Below are 16,795 nucleotides of genomic sequence, written 5' to 3'. Positions count from 1 at the left end.
AGAATTATTAGCCCTCTTGAATTATTAGCGATCCTTTCCCGCCAATTTGTTTAACGGAGAGATTTTTTTCAACCCATTTCTAAACATAACAGATTTAATAACTCATTTCTAATAACTGATTTCTTTTATCTTTGCTGTGATGACAGTAAATAATATTTTACTAGATATTTTTCAAGATACCAGTATTCAGTTTAAAGTGCGTTTCAAAGGCTTAATTAGGGAAATTTAGACAAGTCAATGTATAACAGTAGTTTCTTCTGCAGACAATCAAAAATATATTGCTTAAGGGGGCTAATAATATTGACTGGGGTAAATGTGGTTTTATTTTCGCACATTTAGAGATTCTCCTTAATAATATAATTTCAGAATTTTTTTTTTTTGCAAATTTTAAATGGGGAAATCATATTAGCAGCCAATAAGTATCATAGTACAACGTTGTTTACAGTCAATTAAATAGAGCTAATGTTGTTTTGAAGTCGTACTTACATGCTAATTCACACTGAATATTCAAAGTATCTTAGGTAAACAGTAGGGACTGTTAAATGAACGAATGTGCGAATATAAAACCAATTTTACCCCAGTATAATATTGACCTTAAAATAGGTTTCAAAATATTTAAATCAAAATAAAACAAATAAGACTTTCTCCAGAAAAAAATATTATAGGAAATTCCTTGCTCTGTTAAACATCATTTGGGAAATTTAAAAAAATAAAAACACAGGACGGCCAACACTTTTGACTGATTACAATTATGATTTTACCCATAATCGCGCAGCTCTAGGTACTCTTGTAATTAATAAAACATATTTTTGCATTTATATCAATATCTCGTTTAAACATCAAGCGTTCATGCCAATAACGTGATTAGATAGTTAGCAGTAGCACATCTATGCACAGAAACTCAGAAATAACAAAAACCTCTAGAAAATAAAGAGCATCACTGTTAAATTAACAACTATTAAATGTTTTCTGCTTCAAAGTGTACCTATATGCCGCAATATTTCTTCTCACAGATCGTATTTTGCTATATTAAAAACGTAAACGTGTACAACCTCAACACACTGACAGAAAAACACTGAGCTCATATCTTCCTCTCAGAGCTCCTCTCTGCCTGCTGTATTGTTTTGGTCAGCAGACACACAGATAGAGGTGAACTCAATGCAGAAACTAGTCGCAGATTGTCGCTTTAATAAACTGTAAAGTGTGTTTTATTGTTGTGTACACACGAGAAAAAGCGTCAACGACTCACCTCAGCTCTGAAGACTCGACGCTGGATGAACGCGTCAGCGCTGACGTCATCACGGAGAGGCGGGAACAACGGCGGATTTTACTTTTTAAAATTGAAAATACACGAAAATGACATAAAACTTTACAGATTGTGCATAAACTGTGGGAAACTCAACACAATAGTTTCATATTATATTCAAGTTACTTCATTCTTTCATTTGATTATTCCATTTATTTTGGAAAATGAAACAACATTAAAACAGTAGATATTTCATTTAAACTCAAAATAAAAACTAAATATTGAGTCAAAACACTATGTTTATTCGTTTATTCAAAAAACAAACACCAAAAAAAAAAAAAAACGAGATTTCAACATGTGGGCGTGCATGAGAAGCTTTTTTCTGCCGATTGGTCAATAGCTATGAGGCGCGGTGTAGAACTTAAATTGACAATTCCATGCATACATTTCACATAATGTGAAAGTGAAACTATCAGCAACCTCTATGACAGATAAACCTCAGTAGATAGCTTGCGATTGACATTCAGATTTACTTATAAAAGTAAATATAAACACACAGCGATCGGCCATAACCCCAAATGCTGTTATCTATGATTCGTGTATTTAGATTGAAAATGCCTATAGCTGTTGTTGGGCCTAACGCATTACAATAACGCAAGTTACGTAATAATATGATTTCTCTAAGTAACGAGTAGTATATCGCATTGATTTAAAAAAAAAAATGAGTAATAATATTCGAGCTACTTTTTAAAAATGTAATCTGAACTACTTTTTATTTTTTATTAATAGCTATTAAAGGGCGGCACAGTGGGTAGCATCAGTATGCGAATTATACATTGACGATCGAGGGGGCGTCCACCTGTTTAGTAATGTCAGTTTGTGTAATAGATGCTTCAGTCAATCAAATGTATGCGTTTATTCAAATTACATCTAATTTCATAAAATGTATTTAGTTTTTTGTATTAAGTATTCAGTGTTGTGCTATTTAGTGTGCTATTTAGGATAAACTATACAAACAATGCATCTGATTAACAGTTACTTTTAGGCAATGAACTCTTGTGAACTCTTATGGTGTCTATCGGTGCTCTAAATCTGCCGTTTTTCAGACTGGCATGATTATGCATTCATAAATAATTAATTCAGCGCCGCCTACGACGACGATGCCATCGTCCATCGTGATGCTTCACATTAGATATCGTACGATGCCAAATTGGTCGACCTCGCCCAACCCTACCTGCAAGTTCTGAAAGAGATAAAGCCTCCGCAAAGGTAATGAAAAGTAGCATAACATGTTACTTACTATAAATAGTAATTTAATAGCAAAATTACTACATTTCTCTAAAGATACAGGAACTTTTTTCTGTGTATACATAGAAACTATTGGCATTAGTATGTAAGCAACAGTGAGATCTTCCGGAATTTTGGGCTTGTATTTTGCATGGTCTTGATTAGGGTGACATCTATCAGCGATTATTGGTCGCGCTCTTACTTGTGTCTCCCCTCTAAAATATGTAAACTGTCATTTAGATTTACATTATAATCATCTGCATATACAATAAAACTGGCTAATCTTTTAATCTTTTCACATTCATTCTTTCTTCAGGCTGGTTCACAGTATTTCCTCTTGATGGGTGAACATTGGTATTGATTGGGGAGGTTCTTTGTCTGCCCTGATGTGAATCTACTAAATATCCATGGCCCATTTAACACTCCTTATGAGTTACAAAATTGAATTTTTATTGTTGCATTAAAATGAGTGGGCACAAGATAAATATTCTAACCTTGTATGTGTCAAAAACCATTCGGAAAGAAAAGATGTAAACCAGTTTAACGGAATTCCAGATAGTGAACTGATAGTGAAGACTTTTCAACTATATACTATGACATATAGTATTGAATGCAGCACTCAGATCTAACAGGACCAAAATACAGGACTAAAGCTTCTCCTCACTATGAACATTAAGATGTTTCTTAAGCTCGTACGCCCTAAAAAGTTTTGCCGCATTGATCTCATTTAAGCTTTTTCACTCCAGTGTGGATCTTCATGTGTTTATTAAAGTTTGATGATTGCCTGAAAGTCTTCCCACACTGAGAACATGTGTACGGTTTCTCTCCAGTGTGAATCCTCTCGTGAATATTTAGCTGTCCTGAATTAATAAATCCCCTGTTGCAGTGTGAACACACATGCGGTTTCTCTCCAGTGTGGATTTTCTGGTGCTTTTTCAAGTCTCCAGATGTAAAAAAATTCTTCTTACATAAAAAGCACACAAACTCTCTCACACCAGTGTGGATCTTCTGATGGTCTTTAAAATGTGATTGTGTTGCGAAACTCTTTCCACACTCAGAGCAGGAATAAGGCTTGTCATTTGTATGAAACCTAAGATGGATCTTCAGATCTGAAGGCCTCAAAAATATTTTGCTGCACTGATCACATTTGTGTGTTTTCCCTCCAGTGTGGATCTTCATGTGATTATTAAGGGAAGATGATTGCCTGAAATTCTTGCCACACTGAGTACATGTAAACGGTCTCTCTCCAGTGTGAGTCCTCTTGTGTGTTTTCATTGTTTGTAACCGTCTGAATCTCTTGTCGCAGTGTGAACACTTATATGGTCTCTCTCCAGTGTGAATCCTCTGGTGCAGCTTCAAGTCTTCAGCTCTAAAAAAACTCTTCTTACACTCAAAGCAGACAAACTCTTTCACACCAGTGTGGATCTTATCATGTTTTCTTAAATATGACAGCAGTGTAAAACTCTTTCCACACTGAGCACATGAATGAGGCTTCTCGTTTGTATGAACTCTAAGATGTCTCTTCAGAGCTGAAGAAATCAAAAATGTTTTGCTGCAGTGATCACATCTGTGTGTTTTTTCTCCAGCGTGGATCATCATGTGACACTTGAGACTGTATTCGTAGCTGAAACTCTTTCCACATTGAGTGCAGGTGAAAACATTTATGGCTGTTCTTTCTAATAAAAAACTATCTTCAGTCTTTGTCTGAGCTCCGATTTCAGTTTTGACATGATGTTTCTCCTCATCTTCACTCAGTTCTTCTCTCTCCTCCTTCACCATCACATCTGAAAATTAATAAGTCACATTTTAGGAGTCTAGTTTTTATCCGAACAGTCAAATGATCAAGAAGAAGAGCATTTACTGTAAAGAACAATACTGCTGCTCCTTGCCTCCTTTGCTTGTAATTTTAAGATGAACACAAAAAAAGAAGAAATGTCATCACTAGTGATAAGAGAGAGGAAGACAAGAAAATGCCTGAGTTTAAGGCTATTAGTAAAGCACATCAACTGAAAGGGCATCAGAATGGGGAAGAAAGAAGATTTAGGTGACTTTGAACGTGGCATTGTTTTTGGTGCCAGAGTATTTCAGAAACTGCTGATCTACTGGGATTTTCACACACAACCATCTCTAGGGTTTACAGAGAATGGGAAAAATATCCAGTGAGTGGCAGTTCTGTGGGCGCAAATGCCTTGTTGATGCCAGAGGTCAGAGGGGAATGGCCAGACTGGTTCCAGCTGATAGAAAGGCAACAGTAACTCAAATAAGCACTCGTTACAACCGAGGTCTGCAGAAGAGCATCTCTGAACACACAACACTTCCAACCTTGAGGCAGATGGGCTACAGCAGCAGTAGACCACACCGGGTGCCGCTCCTGTCAGCTAAGAACAGGAAACTGAGGCTACAATTCACACAGGCTCACCAAAACTGGACCATAGAAGATTGGAGAAACGTTGCCTGGTCTGATGAGTCTCCATTTCTGCTGACACATTCGGATGGTCGGGTCAGAATTTGGCTTCAACAACATGAAAGCATGGATCCATCCTGCCTTGTATCAGTGGTTCAGGCTGCTGCTGGTGGTGGTGTAATGGTGTGGGAGATGCATTCTTCACACACTTTGGGCTCATTAGAACCAATTGAGCATCGTGTTAATGCCACAGCCTTCCCTGAGTATTGTTGCTGACCATGTCCATCCCTTTATGACCACAGTGTCTCCATCTTCTGATGGCTACTTCCAGCAGGATAACACACCATGTCATAAAGCGTGAATCATCTTAGACTGGTTTCTTGAACATGACAATGAGTTCACTGTACTCAAATGGCCTCCACAGTCACCAGTGCTCAATCCAATAGAGCACCTTTGGGATGCGGTGGAAAGGGAGATTGGCATCATGGATGTGCAGCCGACAAATCTGCAGCAACTGCGTGATGCCATCATGTCAATATGAAGCAAAATCTCTGAGGAATATTTCCAGTACCTTGTTGAATCTATGCTATGAAGGATTAAGGCAGTTCTGAAGGCAAAAGGGGTCCAACCCATAGTCAGGTGTACGTAATTAAGTGGCCGGTGAGTATAAGTGGTCACTTAGTTTCACCCATTCAGCAGTAAAGAGTACTGATAGGAAGCATTTGTAAAAAGGTTCAACATCCAGAAGCATTTAACATAAAATTACTCCTTGTGAGAGAAAAAAGTAACACCAAACACCTGCCTTAACATGAAAATTTAAATAAAAAGCGGCAGAGAAAGTGTTTTACCTAAGGGTCTTTACTTCATGACACCTTTATGATCATGATGTGACATTTCCCGAATGTAAATGAGACTTTATTCATGTTTATAACACCTGTCATTAAGTATCATTTGCTGACAAATTGTTAACATACAATAAAAGTGCTAAAACTAATGAAGTGCTTAAAGATGAACGATGATGAAGATGAGTAATGAATAAACACAAACCTATTAGTTCTTCAGTCTCTTCCTGTTTAATTCTGCAGGGTTCTGGATCACTCATCTTCTCACTGTCCTTCAATAAACTCTGTCTTTGTCTTTCACTGATGGCGGCAGAGCTTCAGGAGAAGAAACAGAGAATGTGTTTTATTCATCATAGTTCACATATCTGCTGCAGAAGATTCCCATTATTCCCTTCACAGATCATATTTAGCGAAATAATAACAAACGTGGAAACCTCACACAGTAAACAAACACATTCACTCATATCTTCCTCTCAGAGCTCCTCTTTGCCTGCTGTATTGTTTTGGTCAGCAGACACACAGATAGAGGTGAACTCAATGCAGAAACTAGTCGCAGATTGTCGCTTTAATAAACTGTAAAGTGTGTTTTATTGTTGTGTAAACACGAGAAAAAGCGTCAACGACTCACCTCAGCTGTGAAAACTCGACGCTGAATGAACGCGTCATTGACGACGTCACCGCTGAGAGGCGGGAATAACGGCAGGCTTTATTATTATTTAAAAACTGACAAAACTTTACAAAATAAGCATAAACTGTGGAAGACTCAATGCGGTAGTATCATATTAGATCCAGATTATATATATATATATAATATATATATATATATATTATATATATATATATATATATATATATATATCGTCACCTTAGAATTATAAGGTTCTATCTGACATTTTTGTCAAAATTGAGTTATTGTCATTCTTATTAAACGATAACTCATTTACATTATGGGATGTTTTTTGTATAAGTTGTTTACATTTGAAGACTTTTTATTTTAAAAAACAAATGTTACACATATACAGTTTTGCTATATGTAAAGTAAAAGCTATGAAAGCTCAATATCTCAAAATCAGAATGCAGACAGAACCTTATAATTTGCAAACACAACACACACACACACACACACACACACACACACACACACACACATATATATATATATATATATATATATATATATATATGTGTGTGTGTGTGTGTGTTACAAACATCATATTTGTATATATACATATACAACTTTTAATTTTGTTTATTTCTAGAAACACTAAACAATAGAGACGTTTTGAATTATCTCAATTTATGTATTAAGTATTTGGCTGAAACAACCATATTATTAAAACAAATTGGGGAAAACAAAGCCTGCTTCGACAATTCCATACATATTGTAATGTGAAAGTGAAACCATCAGCAACTTGAACAACAAAAGTTAATAAAATAAGAAAAAAATTTAAGAAATAACGGCTTGAAGCAAATAAAAAAACTACAACATACGACATAGCACAGTTCGTGAGCTCTGTGGATGCAGCATTTTCAATTAGTTTATATGGAAATTGAGTGTAAATGTGCTGCGTGAGCATTGATGATAATCTTGTGTTCTTGTTTTCGACATGTACGTGCATGTTGTAAAAGATTATTTATATTTACAACATGATCTGCATTTACAATAGAACCGTTAGTCTTTGAATCTTCTCACATTCTTTCTTTCTTCAGGCAGGTTTACAACTCAATTCAAGTCATCTTTATTTCTCTAGCGCTTTTACAATGTAGATTGTGTCAAAGCAGCTTCAAATAGAAGATTATAGTGAATTGAAACCGTGTCAGTCCAGTTTTCAGAGTTGAAGTTCAGTTCAGTGTGGTTTAATATTCAATACCGAGTCCAAACTCTGAAGAGCAAATCCATCGATACGCAGCTCCACGGGTCACGAACAATGCAAGCCAGTGGTGTCAGCGGTTCACAGCATTCCCTCTTGATGGGTGAACATTAGCATTGATTGGGGAGGTTCTATGTCTGCTCTGAATCTACTAAATTTTCAAGGTCCATTAAACACTCCCGATGCATAATATACTGCTGAGAAAACCGATTTACTCTATTTAATTTGTATTGTTGCATCAAAATGAGCGATGATAGGGATTTTCACATCATTTAGTGGTAAACGTTCTAACCAAGGATATTTGTTTGGCTTTGTTACTGTGGCTTTTCACCCCTAAAACAATCCTAAATATGCATAATCTTCTTTGTTGTTTTTAACGCAAGCACAAACCATCCATCTTTATTGAACATCATTGCTCCTTTTTTACATTTGTAGGTCTCCTTGCTTGGTTTTGGAGCCATGTTATTGCTTTAAGTGGGGTATTCAGAGAAAGCTCCTTTTCATTTGCAGCATGGTCTTGAAAAATCTGTTTGTAGAGCAATACAGCCCTTACCCCTACACCTTCACACTAAAGAGAATTGGGACAGGTAAGGGCTTACAGGGTACAATTGGGACTAAATAACCCAAGTGTGAGGTAAAATTTCATCTCAACATTGCTAAAATCTCATTATTACTTAAGATGGTGCTTGTAAAGTCACTGTCATCTTTTACTCATCTGTCCAATCAGCGGAAAAGGGGCGGGACAAATACACAGACCAATACACAGATCAAAATGTAAACATTACTGGATAGTCACCACATTTCTATAGTCACTATATTTTTATATACACTAATATTTTTTTTCTAAATGAGATATTGGTAATATGCTACTGTCATGTATTACACATCATAATTAAATCATCTGTTGTTAATTAGGAGGCATTTATGAAACATACTGGAGTTAAACCAATGAATATTCCTACAACAACAAATACAAATGCAGCCCAAGACAGAATTGCAAGCTTACATAAAACCCAGTAATGAGCCAAAAGTCATGTACAATAATCAATAAAACAATAAAAAGCAAAAGATTACAGATTAAGATGTGTCTTAAAGGGCCATGAACCCCCTCACTTTTGGTTCAGGTCTACCTCAGAATTTTTTCAAAAGATGCATCATAATAAGCGTGGAGCTCCGCGAGTAAAGGGCAGGAGTGGGAGTGGCCAGCAGAACAGAGAAGGAGTGGAGCGAACAACTGTTGTCAGTTAGCTCCCAAAATGAGACAAACCATGAGGAGACGCATGATTTAATAGTTTACAAAGTTAAAATTGCAAAGAAATAAACTAAGTTAATGCCCTGCTACATGTTATTCGTAATTTCATATACACACAACCATAATTTATATCATTATAAAGATAATCGTGTTCATTCAATCACTATGAATGAGGACTTCTCCCTCAATCCCCGGTCTGAAGGCAGACTCAGTACAGCAGGTCTCTTGCCCTGTTTATTCTAACCATTAGCCCTGCTGGTAATCTGGAGGATTTAGGCAAACACAGCAGCACGGCGATGAACTCCTGATAAAATTCAACGTCCGCCATTCACCAATTCTCGTACAGCTCTCCCGACAAAAAGACTTGCTGCAAACAAACAGCATCGCAGGGAAAATCATGCAACAAACCCTGTGGATCACGAAAACAAACACATACGACCCTTCATGAACAGCTAAATACTGTGTGTCGTGGTTCCGTGGACGCAGTCTCACCCAGTCATCAACATAAGGTCTCACAGCTTGGCACTGCAGGTCTGTTTTGCCTTCGGAAAGCCACGCAGTCATTAATAGTTAAGAAGCCGCCTCTTCTCATAGGATAAGAAAACTCAGCTATGAATAATAATGAGAAACTGACGCGTCATCTTTGCACTTACAGTTTTACAATTTTGATCCCGCCCTGAAAATCCTTTTAAACCCGGAAGCTGAAATTAGCTGACAAAAGCTCAAAATTATCCAGTTTACCCCACAATTAAAGATCTAACAGAACCAAAATGCAGGACTAAAGCCCAATCCCAATTCTACCCCTTCCCCCTACCCTTGTTTTGCGCATTTAAATGAAGCGGTATGGGTGTCCCAATTCTCTTTAGCTTGAAGGCGTAGGGCTGAGGGGAAGGGGAGAATAGCCCTTTGAACGAAGATTTTTCAGGACCACACTTGAAACCAACGGGTAAGAAAATTTCCCAGTATACACCTGCCACAACGGCAGCATTGCTGTACCCGGAAAAAGTCCCAAAATTTGTATTTTTTGTCATTTTTATGAATTTTTATGACAAACAAGCACATGTTTTAGTATATACATAACCACGTTCATGTTTTACCGTCATGCTTCAAAAAAAAAAACGATAAAAAAACCCGCTAAATGTCGCGATCTATAATCCCTAATAATAACTTCTGTAGCAGTTCAACAACATTCTGACACTCGATGACACTCGAATACCCGGTCAGAAAAGTCTAGTGGCTGAGAATAAGCTGTTACCCTGGAACGTAAATGGAAAAAAACTCATTTAGAAGTTTTTAGAATTGCATACAAAGACAGTATGTCCAGCTATAGGAGGGCTTTAAAATCTGCCAGGGCTGAGCACCTCCGCAAACTGATAGAAAATAATCATAACAATCCTAGATTCTTATTTAACACCATTGCTAAATTAACAAATAATCAGTCATGCTTAGACAAAAATGTTCCACCGCAAATTAGTAGTGATGACTTCATGAATTTTTTCAGTGATAAAATAGAAGGCTTTAGACAGAAAATAGGAGATATTAAACTTTCTGCACCGCCTTATACTTCAGATCCAGTAAACATTCCACTGAATCAAAATAACCTACAGTTCTTGAATATTCATAGAACAGGAAGAGCTAGACAAAATTATAAATAGCTCTAAATCAGCTACGTGTATATTGGACCCAATTCCAACAAAATTACTGAAAGAATTGCTACCTGTTATAGGAGAACCTCTTCTTAATGTTATCAACTCTTCTTTATCTTTAGGCCATGTTCCAAATCCTTACAAGTTAGCTGTTATTAAACCTATTATTAAGAAACCACAACTGGACCGCAGCAACTTAGCTAATTATAGGCCTATTTCAAACCTTCCATTTATATCTAAAATACTAGAAAAAGTTGTTTCTGCTCAATTATGCTCCTTTCTGCAGACAAACAATGTTTTTGAAGTGTTTCAGTCAGGTTTCAGAGCTCATCACAGCACAGAACTGCATTAGTGAAAATAACCAATGATCTACTCTTAGCTGCTGACCAAGGGTGCATCTCGCTATTAGTTTTACTCGATCTTAGTGCAGCATTAAACACCACTGACCACGGTATCCTCATTAATCGCTTAAAGTCTACAGGTGTCCAGGGACAGGCTCTACAATGGTTTAAGTCATACTTAGCTGAACGTTACCAGTTTGTGAACATTAATGGACAGCCTTCACAAGTCAGCCCAGTAAAGTATGGGGTGCCTCAAGGATCAGTTTTAGGCCCTTTGCTGTTTACAATATACATGCTACCCCTGGGAGACATTATTAGAAGACATGGGATCAGCTTTCACTGCTATGCAGATGATACTCAATTATATATTTCAACTAAACCTGATGAAACGTCTGAACTATCTAAGCTAACTGAGTGTATTAAAGATGTTAAAGACTGGATGACCAACAATTATCTTCTCTTAAACTCAGACAAACAGAATTATTACTTATTGAGCCTAAATCCTGTACACAGCAGATCTCACAACTCGACCTACAATTGGAGAGATATAAATATATATCTGGGTGTCATATTAGACAGCAATTTAACTTTTGAACATCATATATCCCATGTCACAAAAACTGCTTTCTTTCATCTGAGAAATATTGCTAAGTTACGAAGTATGCTATCCATCTCAGATGCAGAAAAGCTAGTCCATGCTTTTATGACTTCTAGGCTGGATTACTGTAATGCTCTGTTTGCTGGCTATCCAGCATCCTCTATTAATAAACTTCAACTAGTACAAAATGCAGCTGCCAGAGTTCTTACCAGGTCTAGAAAATATGATCACATCACCCCAATTTTATTCTCCTTACACTGGCTGCCTGTTAAGTTTCGTATTGAATTTAAAATATTGCTTCTTACCTATAAAGCTTTAAATAATCGTGCTCCTGTTTATCTAACCAACCTTCTGTCTTGCTACAATCCAACTCGCTCTTTAAGAAACTCAGGGCTTCTGGTAGCACCTAGAATAGCAAAGTCAAGTAACGGAGGTCGAGCGTTCTCATTTATGGCTTCTAAACTCTGGAATAGCCTTCCTGATAATGTCCGAGGCTCAGACACACTCTCGCAGTTCAAAACTACATTAAAGACCTATCTCTTTAGTAAAGCATACACTCAGTGCATCACTTAGCGGTATGATACATGAATGTGCTCCACACAGGTTTCTTCATATCATTTACTTATACTATGAACAGCAGCTACGCTAATTATTCTCTTTATTCTATAATTCCACTTGGGGATACGCTTCCCGAGGCCCTCAGACTACGCAGCGCCACTGATTCGATCCAAGACCAGCAACGATATAATTCCAAGGTTTCCATGTCCTGGACCAGGCCGTATCCTGAGCAGCTGCTGTGGTCGTCATGGAGGAGTGGAGAGCATGAGACTGATTCCTGTGATGCTCCAGGGACAGACGAGTCTTCGCTGAGGCCCAGCTTCCAGCCTCCGGTGCTTAGACTGCGTTTGGCCAGTGGAGAAATGGTCATACCCATCTGAGCCTAGTTCTCTCGTGGTTTTATTTTTCTTCACTTTCACCAATTGGTGAAGTTTTTTCCTCGGCGCTTTCCTCGGTTGTAAGGGCCATGGGGAAGGGGTAGGGGTATAAAAATAGAATTGGCCTTGGGCCTTAAGGCCTGAAGATCAAGGTGTTTCTTAAGACTGTAAAACCTAAAAAAGTTTTGCTGCATCGATCACTTTGAGCTTTTTCACTCCAGTGTGGATCTTCATGTGCTCATCAAGGGATGATGATCGTGCAAAACTCTTCTAACACCGAGTGAGTGTACGGTTTCTCTCCAGTGTGGATCTTCTGATGTGCTTTAAAATGGAATTGCTGAGTAAAACCCTTTCCACACTCAGAGCATGAATAAGGCTTCTCCTTCGTATGAAGTCGAAGATGTCTCTTTAGATCTGAAGGCCTCAAAAATGTTTTACCGCACTGATCACACTTGTGTGTTTTCTCTCCAGTGTGGATCCTCATGTGATCTATATGGTGTGATAACTGTGTGAAACTCTTCCCACATTGAGTACACGTGTACGGTTTCTCTCCAGTGTGAATTCTCTCATGTACTTTCAGATGTCCTGAAGTAGTAAATCTCTTGTTGCAGTGTGAACACACATGCAGTTTCTCTCCAGTGTGGATCTTCTGGTGCTTTTTCAAGTCTCCATGTGTCAAAAAATTCTTATTGCATGCAAAGCACGAAAACTCTCTCACACCAGTGTGGATCTTCTGATGTGCTTTAAAATGTGACGGTGTTGTGAAACTCTTTCCACACTCAGAGCAGGAATAAAGTTTCTCATTTGTATGAAGTCTAAGATGGATCTTTAGATCTGCAGGCCTCGAAAATATTTTACCGCACTGATCACATTTGTGTGTTTTCTCTCCAGTGTGGATCTTCATGTGTTTATTAAGGGAAGATGATTGCCTGAAACTATTCCCACACTGAGTACATGTGAACGGTTTCTCTCCAGTGTGAATCATCTTGTGTGTTTTCATTGTTTCTAACTTTCTGAATCTCTTCTCACAGTGTGAACACTTGTACGGTTTCTCTCCAGTGTGAATCATCTGGTGCAGCTTCAGTTGTTGAGCTCTAATAAAACTCTTCTTACACTCAAAGCAGACAAACTCTTTCACACCAGTGTGGATCTTATCATGTTTTCTTAAATATGACAGCAGTGTAAAACTCTTTCCACACTCAGAACAGGAATACGGCTTCTCGTTTGTATGAACTCCAAGATGGTTCTTCAGATCTGTTGAATTAAAAAATGTTTTGCTGCACTGATCACATCTGTGTGTTTTCACTCCAGTGTGGATCCTCTCATGTTTATTCAGGTTTCCTGAACAATTGAAGCTCTTGTTGCAATATGAACACTTGTAAGGTTTCTCTCCAGTGTGGATCATCATGTGACGCTTGAGACTGTATTCGTAGCTGAAACTCTTTCCACACTGAGTGCAGGTGAAAACATTTCATGGATGTTTTTTCCATTAAAAAACTATCTTCAGTCTTTCTGTGAAGTTCGATTTCACTCTTGACATGATGTTTCTCCTCATCTCCACTCAGTTCTTCACTCTCCTCCTTCACCATCACATCTGAAAATTAATAAGTCACATTTTAATCTTCGAGTTTGTTTTTTGTACAAGGCTTTTTAACACCAGAACTAGAAACAATATATAACCAAAAGTCTATAGAGAAAATAAAAGATGAAAACATATGAAGATACGACACAAGTTCCTTTTTTCTCAGATTGTCATGTTGTGTGCGTCCGTTTCCATCACAAGAGTTAAAGGGCTATGAAATCCATTTAAACATTACCTATGCGCGAGGTCTCTGCAGCATACTTATTTTTATCTTAGGTGTTCTTTGTTCCAGATAAAGGCTGATATATGATTATTTATATTAAGGAAGAACGATTTTGTCAGAAAGAAAGGAAGAGATTGAAAGATATACAAAAATTTGGGCAGCACATTCATCTTTACCATATTAATTCTACCATCCAATGACAAAGGCAGGTGGTCCCATCGCTCAAAATAAGAGAGGCTGATAATTGGACACATATGAATCTTTATGATTATGTGTGACACACGCCAAGGTATTTAAATTTCTTATGGCTAATTTTAAAAGGGGCTGATATATTGACCGCATCTCCAACAGGCTTTAATTCATTCTACTGAATTTTGATTTTATAGCCAGATATTTTGCCAAAGTAACTTAAACAATTTGGGAAAACTTGTAAGGGGGTGTGACAAATATAATAACATATCGTCCACATACTATGAAACCTTATGTTCCACTCCTGCCGCTGAATGCCCAGAGCAAGAGCTTCCATCACAACTGCAAATAAGAGTGGGGACAAAGGGCAACCATGTCTTGTGCCGTGTTGAAGTTCAAAATAAGTGGAAATATTATTGTTACTGCGTACAGCAGCCAGATTTGCTAGTTTTTACTGCATGTGCCACTCATGAATAGCTTTTAACCGTACAGGCAAACAATCATGAGTAAGAGCGTTTGGCTGAAATTGAAGAGTAATGAATAAACACAAACCTATTAGTTCTTCAGTCTCTTCCTGTTTAATTCTGCAGGGTTCTGGATCACTCATCTTCTCACTGTCCTTCAATAAACTCTGTCTTTGTCTTTCACTGATGGCGGCAGAGCTTCAGGAGAAGAAACAGAGAAATCTGATTCATTTACACTGAATGAGGAAATAAATAGTATGATGTTATATCTTATAGGAGACACAAGATATGATCAGGTAATTTGCTCAGTCAGCTGATGCTAATAACATTAACTTAATGTGGCAATTTGTACATCAGTATAATGAATGAGAGAAAAACAAGAACTACTGAGATGAAAAAAGAGGATTTTGTTAATTCTGATAATATTGATGAGCTTCAGACTAAATACAATACGAGACAGCATTTAAATAAACATATCGTTTAAATATCAATTATTTAAGTGATCAGATTGCTAACAGTAGCACATTCCAAAAACATTTAGAAAACAGAGCTCCACAAACTATTACTTTTGTTTTCAGCATCAAAGTTCACATATCTACCACAGAAGATTCCCATTATTCCCTTTATAGATCATATTTAGTGAAATAATAACAAATGAGGGTAAACTCACACAGTAAACATACACATTCACTCATATTTCCCTCTCAGAGCTGCTCTCTGCCTGCTGTATTGTTTTGGTCAGCAGACACACAGATAGAGGTGAACTCAATGCAGAAACTAGTCGCAGATTGTCGCTTTAATAAACTGTAAAGTGTGTTTTATTGTTGTGTAAACACGAGAAAAAGCGTCAACGACTCACCTCAGCTCTGAAGACTCGACGCTGGATGAACGCGTCAGTGCTGACGTCATCACAGAGAGGCGGGAACAACGGAGGATTTTATTTTATTTGTAAAAATGACATAACTTTACAAATTACGCTTAAACTGCGGAGGATTCGACCCAGTAGTGTCATATTAGGTCTAAGTTATATATATATATATATATATATATATATATATATATATATATATATATATATATATATATATATATATATATATGACAAAAACGTTTAAAGTGTTACAATAATCTAAAACACATTACATATATATATATATATATATATATATATATATATATATATATATATATATATATATATATATATATATATATATAAATATACCTTTTAATTTTGTATATTTCTAGAAACAATAGAGACTTTTAAATTATCTCAATTTATGTATTAAATATTTGGCTAAAATAACCATATTATTAAAACAAATTGGGGAAAACAAAGCCTGCTTTGACAATTTTTATATATATTGTAATGTGAAAGTGAAACCATCAGCAACTTGAACAACAAAAGTTAATAAACTAAGAAAAAAATGTAAGAACTAACGGCTTGAAGCAAATAAAAAAACTACAACAAAAGAAATAGCACAGTTTGAGCTCTGTGGATGCAGCATTTTCAATTAGTTTATATGGAAATTGAGTGTAAATGTGCTGCGTGAGCGTTGATGATAATCTTCCATATAATTGAAAACCTCTTGTTTTCGACATGTACATGCATCTTGTAAAAGATTATTTATATTTACAACATGATCTGCACTTACAATAAAACTGTTAAGTCTTTGAATCTTCTCACATACTTTCTTCAGGCAGGTTCACAACTCAAGTCATCTTTATTTCTAAAGCACCTTTACAATGTAGATTGTGTCAAAGCAGCTTCACATAGAAGATTATAGTGAATAGAAACCGTGTCAGTCCAGTTTTCAGAGTTGAAGTTCAGTTCAGTGTGGTTTAATATTCAATACCGAGAGTTCAAACACTGAAGAGCAAATCCATCGATGCGCAGCTCCACAGGTCACGAACA

General features: G+C 36.8%; 1 protein-coding gene and 1 pseudogene across 1 annotated transcript; both read right to left on the bottom strand.

Moving 5' to 3' along the window:
• Window positions 1-1,595: 1,595 nt before the first annotated feature.
• On the bottom strand, window positions 1,596-4,313 carry LOC130215620 (gastrula zinc finger protein XlCGF17.1-like). The gene has a single exon (XM_056447468.1). It carries the CDS (start codon window positions 4,310-4,312, stop codon window positions 3,257-3,259), a length of 1,056 nt encoding a protein of 351 aa, XP_056303443.1. The 5' UTR covers window position 4,313; the 3' UTR covers window positions 1,596-3,256.
• Window positions 4,314-7,494: 3,181 nt separating this feature from the next.
• Window positions 7,495-15,138, bottom strand: LOC130215668 (gastrula zinc finger protein XlCGF28.1-like; annotated as a pseudogene).
• Window positions 15,139-16,795: the final 1,657 nt, after the last annotated feature.

This window comes from Danio aesculapii, chromosome 22 (genome assembly GCF_903798145.1).
Source record: "Danio aesculapii chromosome 22, fDanAes4.1, whole genome shotgun sequence".
NCBI lineage: Eukaryota > Metazoa > Chordata > Actinopteri > Cypriniformes > Danionidae > Danio > Danio aesculapii.
This window is presented reverse-complemented; position numbering and strand designations above follow the sequence as displayed.

What these genes read in the sequence shown, in the direction of transcription:
- LOC130215620 (XM_056447468.1), bottom strand. Translation starts at nt 4,312, where the DNA reads ATGGTGAAGGAGGAGAGAGAAGAACTGAGTGAAGATGAGGAGAAACAT.